The sequence below is a fragment of the Ochotona curzoniae genome, unplaced genomic scaffold (genome assembly GCF_017591425.1).
Source record: "Ochotona curzoniae isolate NIBS_2020 unplaced genomic scaffold, NIBS_Ocur_1.0 contig_3643, whole genome shotgun sequence".
Classification (NCBI taxonomy): domain Eukaryota; kingdom Metazoa; phylum Chordata; class Mammalia; order Lagomorpha; family Ochotonidae; genus Ochotona; species Ochotona curzoniae.
In genome coordinates this window covers 4,694,126-4,707,049 of record NW_024465933.1, presented here as the reverse complement: position 1 = coordinate 4,707,049, position 12,924 = coordinate 4,694,126, and the positions used below count along the sequence as shown (strand labels likewise).

Here is a 12,924-nt window from a genome sequence, read left to right as displayed (position 1 = left end):
GTTAACTTACTAAATATAGTTCAGAGGTCTTAACGTGAATCAAAGTTCCTTTGAGAACGTGCCATCTTTTCCTGCATTGTCCAACTCAATAAATACTTATGGGATTTATTTACATAAAGTGCACAATCTATGAATGAAATGATCAGACTGGCTGAGACAGCCCAGTTCATGTCTGCTGCCAGAATAGGACAGAGTTCTCTTCCTCCATCAGAAATTTTCCCTGGGAGTGAAATTCACAAGACCACGACTTATCCCACGTTTGTAGTTAAACAGTGCCACCTGCTGGACACAAATAACCTCACCCAGAAAACAATGAGGGCCTGGCTACTTTGTACACCACAGAATAGATTATGCATAAATAATAGTTGCGTGCTATTACAGTAATTACATACCAATTATGAAAATAAAAAGGCACAATAAATTCTAGAAAAAGACACTGAGTATTTAACAAAGAAAAAATAGTAGTTGCTCTTGAAGTACTGAATGACACTTGTTGATTTTCAACTCAAGCATCAAAAACTTCAAAGAAAACAAACAACATATTTCATCACACTAAAATCATATTTGCCACATAAATATATAAGTAGTGAAATACAGAGTAAATTACAAGGAAGCAGAAAACACGAAGTGTAGCTATGCTATGAAATCTGACTTTCCAACGCTACTTTAGCTCTAGTTTTCATGAAAGGTTATTAATAGCATTACAAATTTATCTTTATAAAGATAAGCTAAATGTATTGAAAACGTTTATTTGAAATTCATTTAGCAATGACAGAGACTTGGTAAGTCTGTAATGACAAAGAATTCACCCACGTTTCATGGAAACCCAGTTTTAGGGGACGGGGAATCTGCTGCTCATCAGGGGATTCGCTTCACGGGCAGCCGTCTTACCTTAAAGAGCTGGAAGCTGTGGTTGCTGTGCTGCCCCAGCTTCTCCTGCAGCCTCCGTATTAACAGGGTGACCTGCTCCACCTTGGACGCCGTGACCAGGGGCTCCGCCTTCTGGATGTCTTCCACCAGAGCCCTGACGTCAGTGCTGAAATTCACCCGAAAAAAAAAAAAAAGTTACTCTTCTCCCATGCAGGTGCAAGGCGTGAAGAAGCACAAGCTGCTTTGTGACAGGTGGAAAACACCACCGCATTCCCCACCAGCATCAGCCACAGCCTGGGCAGCACACAGCTGGGGCTGCCACGTGTGGCCAGCCAAGACGGAGCCACAGCTGGGGAAAGGTGCGGCTGGGCTGCCACGGAACTGCCTGCCGCTGTGGTGGGAGCGTGGGGGTCCTTCCGCAGCATCGTCAGTGCAGTCGGTGTGACTAAGTCAGGAGACACGGGCCCTAAGTCCTGAGAGGGCCAGCAAGGTTCCTGCACGCACGGCTGGCATCTTAGAGAAAAAGTACTGAGTGCGCCTGGTACCCCATTTTCCACTTTACACGTGTCTTCTGCTGTGCAGTGCTGGACCACCTGGGGGATGTACCACTTTCATCGTGCCTGTTTCGGAAATGCCAAAACTGAGGTCCAGGAAGTTGAAGCTCTAAATACTTCCAGGGAAAGAAAAACACACACGCAAATAAATGTTTAAAGAACTCTGATGTGACGGGGCACTGTGGCACAGGGAGCTAAGGAGCTGCCTGCATCCCGTATCAAAGTGTTGATTTGCATCTCAGTGACTTATGCCTTGGTTATTCAGCTTACAGGTCCCTGTTAATGCTCCCTGGGAAGCAGTGGATGACGGGAAACCTCTGGAATTAAGCTGTAACCAGCTGTAACCCTGCGAGAAAGATCCGGGAACTTAGGGCTGAGATCCTGCGGCACTTATAACAGGAAAACGTGGGCAAGGAACTTCCTGATCCTCAAGCTTTGGTCGTAGATCAAAGAGAGGTGCTTTTCTCAGTTTCTTTCATGCGGATGCTGCTTAATTATTAGTAGCCTGTTCGTTGGTTGACCTCCCTTGCTGGTGTACCTGCATATCACATCCTATTGCAGAGCCCTCCTCCTTACGCCTGCGCGACCCTCAGTCTTTCAAGCCTTTTGCTGGTAGTCAAGTTTGGCTATGGACCGTCAGTCAGTAATCCGTGTGTGTGACAATCGACTCCGTGCACCGAGTCCCCTTGCCGCAGGACGGTGAACAGGGGATGACTCAAGCTCTTGAGCCTCTGCCACCCAGGCGGGAGAGCCAGAAGCAGTTTCTAGCACCTGACTTTAGGCTGGCCCAGCTCCGACTGCTGCAATCATTTGGGGAATGAACAGTAGATGCAAGTCCCTCCCTCTTCCTCTCCCCCTCTGCCATTTTCATATACACTTTTTTTTTAAGTTTCTAACTCCTATCACAGAATTGGTATTATTATTATTTTCATCCACAGACAACAGCTTCCCCTTCTCTGAGGCTGGGCTACCTTGAGCACGTAATCTCTCCTCGAGGGAGGGGATCTGGGTGTGGTGACCTCAGCGGGGATTTCCTCTGGGCTCACAGCACGTCCAGAGACACAGATGTGTCTTCCTCCTCTCACTAGGAGGAGCATGTGCTGTCACATGAATGAGCTGCAAAGGAATTCATAGGCTCAGGCATGGGGTTGAAATCCAACAACGGGTTTTCTTCAAAGATGTTAAAGTTATTACCAATCAGGCAAGTCTGAGGAAGGGGCCCGGGGAAGGGGAGCCCGGGGGAATCCTGCAGGATGCTGGACAAAATCGGGGAAATCGGGGGACCAAGGAAGGACACTCTGGGAAAGCTGAGGAAAACTGAACCCAGCATGGTTAACAGGGAACAGTCACTATAAGCCCTGCTGTGTTGATCCTCACAAACCTTACTGTAGGGGCATGGGAGATGTGGGAACTCTGTCTCCACATTTCTAAAACCATTCTACACGATAGGTTTAAAATACAATAGGCATAGCAGGCTAATCCTCTGCCTATGGCACCATATCCCATACGGGTGCTGGTTCAAGCCCTGGCTGTTGTACTTTAAAGCCATCTCCCTGGTAATGGTCTCGGAAAGCAGCAGACACTGCCTCAAGGCCTTGGAACCCTGCACCTGCATGGGAGACCTGGAAGAAGCTCCTGACCCCTGGCTTTGGTCAACTCCTCTCCAGCCATTGCAACCATGTGTGGAGTGAACCAGCAGATAGATTTCTCTCCCTCTCCTCTCTTTCTCAGTTACTTCTTTTCTCTGTAAATCTGCCTAACAAATAAAGATAAATAAATCTTTTCACATGGTATTTAAATCATGCCTGTTTATAGAAAAGCATAGGCCGACGATCTGTGCTCTGCCTCATGCTGTCCACTAGCAAGATCCTCAAGTTTAGCTCGGCACAACAGGAGATAGTTCATCAAGGAACGACTTTCGAAATTAAAGGATGCCAACCGTGGTGGGGCAGGTTAAGCTGCCACGGAGGAAAGCTGTATCCCACATCAGCGGGCCGGCTACTCCATGCTTCCCATCCAGCACCCCACCACTGCATCAAAGACACAGAATCAGCAGGCTGAGTACCTGGTCTCCTGGAGGGTGTGGGCGGTGCTGCGTCTGGTTCCGGTGCGGCCCGACACAGCTATCGGGAGGATGCTTGTCATTGCTTCACCCTCCCCTTGCCTTTTCAATAAATCAATCTTCAAAAACACGTGACGTACACATTGCCAGTTGCACGTGACTCATCCGCATTTCACGTTCCATTTCAAGGTTCTCCAATAAAATTTTAGTTGTGGAACCAACTTACCTAGCGTCTAGATCAAGCAAATCTATGGATTTCATTTTTAACTCTCCATTTTTTTCATACTCCAACATGATTCCTGTGGAATAAACAAACATAATGAACATTTATGATGAAAGCCCATGCCAAAATTAATCTATTAATTGAAAAGTAATTGAAAGTTAGAGTTACAGAGAGATGAGAGAGAGAGATCTTCTGTATGCTGGCTCATTCCCAATGGCTGTAACAGCCAGAGCTAGGCTGTTTCAAAGCTGGGAGTCTGGAGGTTCTTCCAGGTTTCCCATGAGGACCCGAGGCCTTCAGCCATCCTCCACTGCTTTCCCAGGCCACTAGCAGGGGAGCTGGATGGGAAATGGAGCAGCCAGGAGGAGCTGGAGCCGACGTGGGGATGCCAGTGCCATGGGTAGAGATGTAGATTGTTACGCCATGGTGCCAACCGCTATTCTCACTTTCTAAACATCTGCTTTTCAGACATAAAATAAAGGCAGTGGTGTCGAGCTCCAAAACAGGACTGACCGTGCAGGCCGACTTTCCCTGCTCTTTCTCTGGAAACGTAGACAGAAAGCCACTTCAGACTTGTTCAGTTCTGTTGCTAACCAGAAAAAAATAGCTTATCTGATAACAGAATGTTCAATCGTTTTTTTAGAAAAAGTTTTTTTGAAAGTCAGATATACAGAGGGGAGGAGAGATAGAGAGGAAGATCTTCAGTCCACTGATTCATTCCCCAAGTGGGAGTTTTGTTTTTGGAGTACTGAGATTATCATTGTCATTATTGATTTTTTTTCCCTATTTTTGGTACCCCAGGCAGTGGGATGGTTTTTCCATATGTAAATGTTTTATTGTTCTCTGTGTATGCTGTATTTCTTTAAAAGTATATACAACATTCTGGGCCTGGTGCAGTAGCCTAGCAGCTAAAGTCTTTGCCTTGCATGAGCCAGGATCCCATATGGATGCTGGTTCTAATCCCAGCAGCTCCACTTCCCATCCAGCTCCCTGCTTGTGACCTGGGAAAGCAGTCAAGGACAGTTCAAAGCCTTGGGACCCTGCACCTGCATGGGAGACCTGGAAAAAGCTGTGGGCTCCTGGCTTCAGACTGGCTCAGCTCCTGCTTTTGTGGCCATATTTCACACTAAGAGAAGATAGTGACTACTATAAAGATTTTGTATATGATTTTTAAAAACCACTGACTGCGGTCAGGATTTTACCACTGCTCATGATACTGACATCCCATATGAGATCTGTTCCAGCTGCTCTGCCTCTATTCCAACTCCCTGCTAAGGAGCCTACAAAAGCAAGGACGGACGGCCCTAGGGCTTGGCACCTGCCATGCACGTGCGAGATCAGGTGGAGTTTCTACCTGGCCCAGCTCCTGCAGTGGCAGCTATCTGGGGTCAGTGAGTAAGGAAATACATAGCATAAAGGAAGCAGTAATACACTTGTGTATAATTGAGAGAAAGATTGGGAAGAACAGGCATCTGACAGCACACACAGCAGAATGCAGCATTTTAGTATAGTGGTTAAGGTGTCTGCGTCCCATATTAGAGTCACTGAATTTGATACATTGTTCCTGCTTCTGACTTCAGCTTTCTGATGATGCAAACCCCGGGGAGGAGGCGATAAAGGCTCAAGTAACTGGGTTCCTGTCACCCACTGGAGGCCTGGAATGAATTCCTGCCTCACTGCTTTGGCCCATCCCAGCTCCAGCCATCTTGGGCATTTGGATAGTGAACCAGAAGAAGGTAGTACTTTCCTCACTCACTCTTTCCTGGTCTCGTCATCTATTAAAAATAAATAAATGAATAAAACTTGATTGGGAAGCAATTTAACATTGTTCTCATAAAATTAATGGTGTTCAAAGCCTTTTAGCTGACTAGCAAAAACGAGTTGAGTTCTAGAAAATCCTAAATCTGAAACAAGCAGATTTGACTGATTCAACTGTAACACCATGTTCAATCTGCCATGACTGCTGAGCTGTGATATGAGTAAGAGGCATGGACAAGGGCGATGAGGAATGCTAAGTGGGCTGCTTCAGGCCCTGCCTGAGACCCCAGCTGTGTGTATCCAAGCTCCGGTCTGAATCTTGGCTTCTCTCTGTTTCTGATCCAGCTTCTCGCTGACACACCTAAGGAGGCAGCGGACGACAGCTCCGTGTTTGCCTTCCTGACACCCGTGCCAGAATTTCTGACTTCTGCCCAGTCCTGCCTGTTGCACATATTTGGGAAGTAAAGCATCAGTGATCAATTTCTCCCTCTCCCTGCCTCCTTCTCCCCCACACTTTTGAATAAGCAAATCTTTAAACATATACATATAAACAGACAATAGATGCACACGGCCATAGTGTTCATGTCTTTCTTCAGTGATAGATACAGGCATTGTCATGCTTTTCATCTTCTGTTGGTCGTATGATTCCCAAAAAGGTTAGGTACAAAGCCTCTGTCCCCAGAGCTCTGACGATATTAAAAAGTATTAGTGTCTAAAGTGCTCAGTGTATCCATCAGTTTATTTAGTTCCGAAGGAAAAAAAAAAAAAGACTGCACACAAAGACTGCTGTCATCCGGTGTCAGATGAAAAGCATGGGCTCAACACCCACTCTCCCTAAGGTGAGGCATTTCTGAATTAATGAAGGGATTAAGATAAAGAGCGAATGCCTGGTGGTGTGGTTAGCCGTATCGATGCTCCACATGTGTAGTTCGCCAGGAATTTAGGCAGAGAGAGGAAGGAGTTACTGAGTGCTAAAGAGAGAATGCCTCTGAGTGGGAGGACCCAAATTGGACAAATGTTCTTTATAAGCAGAAGAGCTCACGGCAGCACTGGCATTATTCAGCCGTGAAGGCTTGTTTTGCTACTTGATAATGTAATTGAAGCACCAGCTGCTCTTCAGTGTGACCTTAGAAACATGCATATAATATGGCTCACCAAAGGTTGGAATTGAGAAATAAAACAGCTAAGCACATGAAGTCATGTGGCGCCACTGTAAGATAATCATTCATTAATATTTAATGTCATGGCTCATTAATTGCTATAATTGTAGATGTGAATCCAAAGAATTCTTGGAATCTAAGAGTGCTCTGAGAGCCTCTTCCTCGCAGAGCTGAAGCAGATGTCAGGACACACGTTTTGGACCTTCTCACCTTTCAGGAGAAATCCTAGGCACTCTATCATTCATTCTCCCATTCAACTCATCCAAACTCCGTGCTGTAAGACTGAGACACAGGGACTAACAAGGGAAGCAAAATCTCCTCCTTTGCTGACTGCTGTTTCAGAGCATGAAACATGATACCAGCAAAGAGAACAGGAGTATGTGGTGTGTTGAATTGAGATCACCTGAGAGGGAGAACAAAAAAAGATCAAGGCACAAGGGTTGTAATACATTTTGAGAAGATGAACATTCTAGAAATGAGCTAAAGAACAATTAAACAATTAAACTGTGTAAATGCCCAGGGAAAGGTTGCTCCAGACACAAAGACTGACAGTGGCAAAGACTGTAAGGAAGGGCACTTTATCCCATCCACATCAACAATATTGTCAGAGGGGGCAGAAGGAATACTCAAGGCCGGAGATCCTTGGGACCACAGTCCTCTTACCGTCAATGAAATGAAGGGCCCCTGGAGGAGTTGATGGGAAGACTGGTACGGTCAGGGCGACAGTCTTTAAATATCGATTTTCATATTTTTATTTGAAATGTAAAGTTTCAGAGATAGAGATGTCTTCCATGCTATGGATCACTCACCAATGGCTGCAGTGGAAAGCTGGGCCAGGAGCTTCTCCTGGGTCTCCCATGTCAGTACAAGGGTCCAAAAACTTGAGTGATCCTCTACTGCTTTCCCAGCCCACATCAGGGAGCTGGGTCAGAAATGAAGCAGGTGGAACACGAAGCGGAGCTCATGTAGGAGCCCAGCACCACAGGCAGAGGCTTAGCCTACTAGCCCATGGTGCTGGCCCATTACAGTGAATTCTAACAGAGTCAGCCTTCTGCTGTTCTGAGAACAGAGTAAAAATGGGAATTTAGGACCAGGCTTGATAACCTAGTGGTTCAACTCCTTACCTTGAACACGCCAGGATCCCATATGGATGCTGGTGGCTGTACTTCCCAATCAGCTCCCTGCTTGTGGCCTGGGAAAGCAGTCGAGGACAGCCCAAAGCTCTGTGACCCTGAACCTACGTGGGAGACCTGGAAGAAGCTCCTGGCTTCAGATTGGCTCAGTTCCAGCCATTGCGGCTGCTTGGGGAATAAACCATCAGATGGAAGATCCACCTCTCTCTCTCTCCTCCTTTCTGTATATCTGACTTTCCAATAAAGGTAATAAATCTTCAAGAAAAACAAAACAAACAAAGAACCCAGAACTTAGTAATAGGGACAATAATGACAGAAATGTGAAGAGAAGTTGTTGGTTCCTTCATACGTTTTTTAAGTAGAACTGACAGAATTTGTCATTTGACCCAATGTCAAGTGCAAAAAACGAAACTGAGTCCAAAATTTTGGTGTGAGCAAGTATAGAAACAGGACTTGACGTAGCTGGTGAGAGGAAGACCAAAAGAGTCTCCCAGTGGGAGCATCCCAGTGGGCGCATGATGAAGGTGAAAGGCACGTGGCTTCTTAAGGCTTGAGAAGAATAAGATCATAGCACACACAGGAGGATGCGTAAGAATCAGCATCTTTCTCCCTCTTTCCTTCTCATAAAAAAAAAAAATGCCAACACTAAAAAAAAACAACTGTAATACAGTTAGATTCAGTTATGCTGATCCTAAATTCCTCATTCTTAAACTCTACAACCAAAGAAGAATTCATTGTGGAAGCATTCATGGGAACCAGACAGTGTGTGAGCATAGGGAAGAGGAAGTTGTTAGCACCCAAAAAGAACAGGCTACTAATCTTATTACAATTTTCCAACTGGTCCCAGCACAATAGTGAGGCTAAACCCTCGTTTTGCATCTGCCTGGACCAATGTGGGAGACCCAGAGGAAGTTCTTGTCTCCTGACTTTGGATCAGCTCAGCTGTGGCCGTTGTGGCCACTTGGGGATTGACCTAGCAGATGGAAGATCTTTCTGACTCTCCTTCACTCTGTAAATCTGCCTTTATAACAACAACAACAACAAAAAATCAAGATAAACAAATCTTTAAAATTTTGCAGTCACTCTGTGACACTTCGACAACCTTCCAGGCTCTGCGAGAAAGTAAGTGTCCCGTCTGGGAAAGTTCACTCTTTAGGGAAAGCTGCTACCCAGGCTCCCCCTTTTCGTGAGGTTGAAGCAGCATGATGGGAACGTTTTCACATTTATTATCAAAAACTCCCTTGCCAGGGTTGACCTGTTTCATCACACATTCACTCCTAAGTCGAAGGCCTTTGACACGGCAGCGAAGAGGTGCCGATGCCCCACGAAGTGTCTGAAAGGGGCAGCTATTTAGATATTTAAAACATGACGAATAAGTAGAGTGTCAGATGATGACAATTATGTGCAAAACAAAAAGTGGCACGCAATAAAAATCGGTGAGGGACACTTGGGATGAAGGGTAATGGAACAAGAGAGACTGACCCAGAAACCCAATGAAGATAGACGCTATCCACTCCAAGGTCTATTGGAAGCCGAATCCAGAAAAGAAGACAAGGAGTGTGAGGACTTCCCTGAAGTCTTGAAAGAACAGCAAAAGAAGAAAGAACCACTTCCATTGAGCGTAGAAGTGTGAGTTCCTGGAAGCGAACACCACACCAAGCTTGCTGTGCAGATCCCCTCGCAAGCACACGGGAAACTACTGAAGATGCAGAACTCGGCCCCTGCTGCATGCTGCCGGCAGGCCGATGGTAGGGCATGTAGTTGAAAGCTGAGAATCCACTTCACGAGCTGCTGAAGTGTTCCAGCAAGAGGTGGTGCGGTGAGATGGAGGTTTAGCCAGGGAGCACAGCTGGGAGCAATGCTGGCTCAAGACATCTGAGTCACGGACAAAGTCACATGAAGTCACAGGCTGAGAAGTAGAGCTGAGACTGCCTGCTGATGAGCTGGAATAAGGCAGTGCAGAGAGAAACCATGCATGGTCATGACAGAGAAATGAGACATGAACCGTGAGGTTTCTGCCAAAAAAAAATTGAATGGGTGGTGATGCGTAGTCTCCAAATGAGGCACAGGCTGAGGAAATCACAGAACCAGGTTGGGACTGCAAAGCAGGAATTTCTTTTTACCTTTTTGTTTCCGAATAGTACTAAATTCACGTAACAAAAACTGCAGGGTTGTAGAAAAGTGTCCAGTATATCCCACATCCACTTCTTTTTTGTTAACATATTAGTATATTTGCTACAATACATCAATCACACCCACCTTCCCTATTTTTAATTCAAATTCCCTGTATCCCTCCCACCCTTCTAAGACTCTTATAATTAACATTCTCTGCTCACACTGAAGTGCGTTTTCAACTCCCACGTATCAAGAACATATGGGATTTTCTTTTTTATCTTTTCATGTCTGACTTATTTCTCTTAATGTGATGCCCTCTAGTTTTATCCATTTTGCTGCAAATGAGAGAATGTCAGAGTTTTATGGATAAATGGTCAGTGTTTTCATTGTGTACAAATACACCAGATTTCTCGACCCATTTATCTGATGATAGACACTTTAGTTGATATGATATCTTGGCTATTTACAGGTTCTTAAAGATATGTTTATTAACTAAAAGGCAGAGTTATAGAGAGAAGTCTTCCATTAACTGAGTTATTCCCCAGATGTATGCAAGAGCTAGGGCTAGGTAAGTCAACAAAGCCAGATGTCAAGACCTCCACCCAGGTCTTGCATGTGTGTCCTTGGGCCCTCCTCTGCTTTCCCAGGCACATTGTTAGCATGCAGCGAGGTCAGAAGTGGAGCAACTGGGGCTCACAATGAGATGCCAGTGTCACAGGCAGTGATTTGCTCCACTGTGTCACAATGCTGACCCCATACCTTCTCTATTGGGCATAGAGCTACAATAAACATGGTAAAGTGGGTATCTGTTGGCTACAAAGCAACAGTAATTAAAAGTGCATAAAACCAACATGTAAACGAATGGAACAAAGCATACAGCTCAGAAATCAATCTACACACATACAGGCAACTGATTCTTGACAAAGGTGCCAGAACATACGTTAGAGAGAGTAGGGTCTTTTCAGGAAATGCTGCTGGCAAAACTGACTATACATAGGTACAAGAGTAAAGCTGGGTCCTGCATCTCAGCAAACACAGAAACCAGCTCAAGATGGATCAAGACTTAAATATTACACTTGCAACCATGAAATTGCTGGAAGGAAACACAGGGAAAACACTTCAAGACATTGGCATTGGCAATGAGTTTATTTTTGTTTGTTTTGATAATACCTCAACAGCAATGGCAAAAATGGTAAAACTACACAAACAGGATTTTATCAAATTCAGAAGCTTCTATACAACGAGAACTGGGAGATCATATCTACAAGCCACTTGTCTGACGAAGAATTCATATCCAGAGTATATCAGGAACATAAAAACTCAGGGTAAAAATACAACTTGTTAAGAAGTGTGCAAATGACCTAAATAGAATATTCTCAAAAGAATAAAACAAATCAGCAACAAACATATGAAAAAAAAATTCAATATCGCTACCTCCAGGGAATACTCAAAAACCACCTGAACCCTTTCATAATGGCTGGCCTGTTATCAAAAAGACTGAAAGTAACAGGGGGAAGGGGAGAGAAGAAAGGGAACTCTCAACACGTTGTTGGTGGGAAGGTGGGAATGCAAATGAATTGCGGCCACTATGAACACCAGTTTGGAAATTTCTGTGTTATTAGGAATAACATTTTTATGCACTCCCATAGATTTCAGCAGTTCCTCTCCTAGGTATACATCCAAAACACAAGACTATTTGAAGATGGGAGAATGTTGAAATTATATTGGGCACCTCATAGTGATAGATGGAGGCTTTGCTAAGAAAAATTAGACATTCAGTGTTAAGTTCAAATCCCACCCTTCCTGTGTCTATTCTAAATCAAACTGATCCTTCACGGCCACTCCCCTTCGAAATCTTTGCGACGCGTCAGCCCCAAACCATCCGTTTGACAAATCACCCGTTGCTTTGTGAGTAGTTTTCAACTGTTTTTAATTATAAATCAAGATCTGTGTCTCTCCTATGAAACAGAATGACAAGACAAGGATATCTTCCTCGGCGACCACAGCATTTCGGGACCCATTTCCTATGATTTAACTCACTGGGATCAAGCATTTACGGATCTCTACAAAGTCCTGGGGTGCAAAGCACAAAGCTGCTGACGCACGTGTCCTCAATGAAAGTGGGCAGGCTGACCAGCACAGCGCGGCAAGCAGCCAGCCACACGCTGGACCCAATACCCCAGGACATCTCCACAGCTACCTGTTCCTTGGCCCTTTTTTTCATGCCTGTGTTATCAGGAAGCATACACATTTAACAATTTAGATTTTTGTTCAGGAAGGAAAAAAGAAGAAGAAGAAGAAGAAACTAAACGACACACACACAAACTTTTAAAAGTTTTGAGCAACAACAGTCAAGCATCCATCCGAAGGAGTGAGAGCTGACTCGGGAAGGACAGGGTCACCTAGTCCGAGACCCCGCCGGCCCCCAGCGCCCCCGCGTCCTCCTGGGCCTCTGCACTTGGTCCAGAGCCCGGGTGCAGCAGGGCGCCCAGCATACCTGGCGGGTAATACCGCAGCAGGAGGCTCTTCAGCTTCATCTCCTCGCTCTGGGATCCCCAGCCGGCAGCCTTGGTCGCCATGGAAACGGACAAACAGCGCCTGAGTGCGGAGACGAATGCGCAGGCGCCTCCGAGCTTTTCTTGCAGGTGGATTCTCCAGGCAGGACTCCCGGGCTGCTGAGAACCAGTGGGGCGGCTGGGGCCTGCCCCGGGCTCCATGGCGCGAGGAGAGGGGCGTCCTCACGGCGCCTGGGGTGAGCAAGGACCGCAGTGCCTGGGGTCTTCGGTGAGGGTGGCCTCACAGCAGCGAAGCATGGGTCTTGGCCCCCAGCTGCGTGCCGGAGCGCTGTACTTTCCCAACAGTAAAGAGGACGTGAGGAAGGGGGGAGGTAACTCCGGTTCTAGGTCACCACTCGGGGTCCCTCCCAGGACTCAGTCCACTCTGTCTCCTCACAAAGGAACCTCAGCGTCATCACCTCCACCTCCTGACGCGTGCCACGCGCTGTGCGACATGGTTCAACATACAGAAGAGAGGGAATTGTTGGAAGTTT

At 45.9% G+C, this 12,924-nt stretch overlaps 1 protein-coding gene across 2 annotated transcripts in view; it reads right to left on the bottom strand.

Moving 5' to 3' along the window:
- DAW1 (dynein assembly factor with WD repeats 1) overlaps nucleotides 1-12,412 on the bottom strand; it is a 34,021-nt gene extending 21,609 nt beyond the window's left edge. For both annotated transcript variants that reach the window (XM_040982793.1, XM_040982794.1), the window contains exons 1-3: nucleotides 12,373-12,412; nucleotides 3,713-3,785; nucleotides 892-1,036 (exon numbers count right to left, since the gene is read on the bottom strand). In XM_040982793.1, the coding sequence (XP_040838727.1) occupies nucleotides 892-1,036; nucleotides 3,713-3,785; nucleotides 12,373-12,412 (258 nt within the window). The remainder of the gene's footprint in view (nucleotides 1-891; nucleotides 1,037-3,712; nucleotides 3,786-12,372) is intronic.
- Between the last annotated feature and the right edge of the window lie 512 nt (nucleotides 12,413-12,924).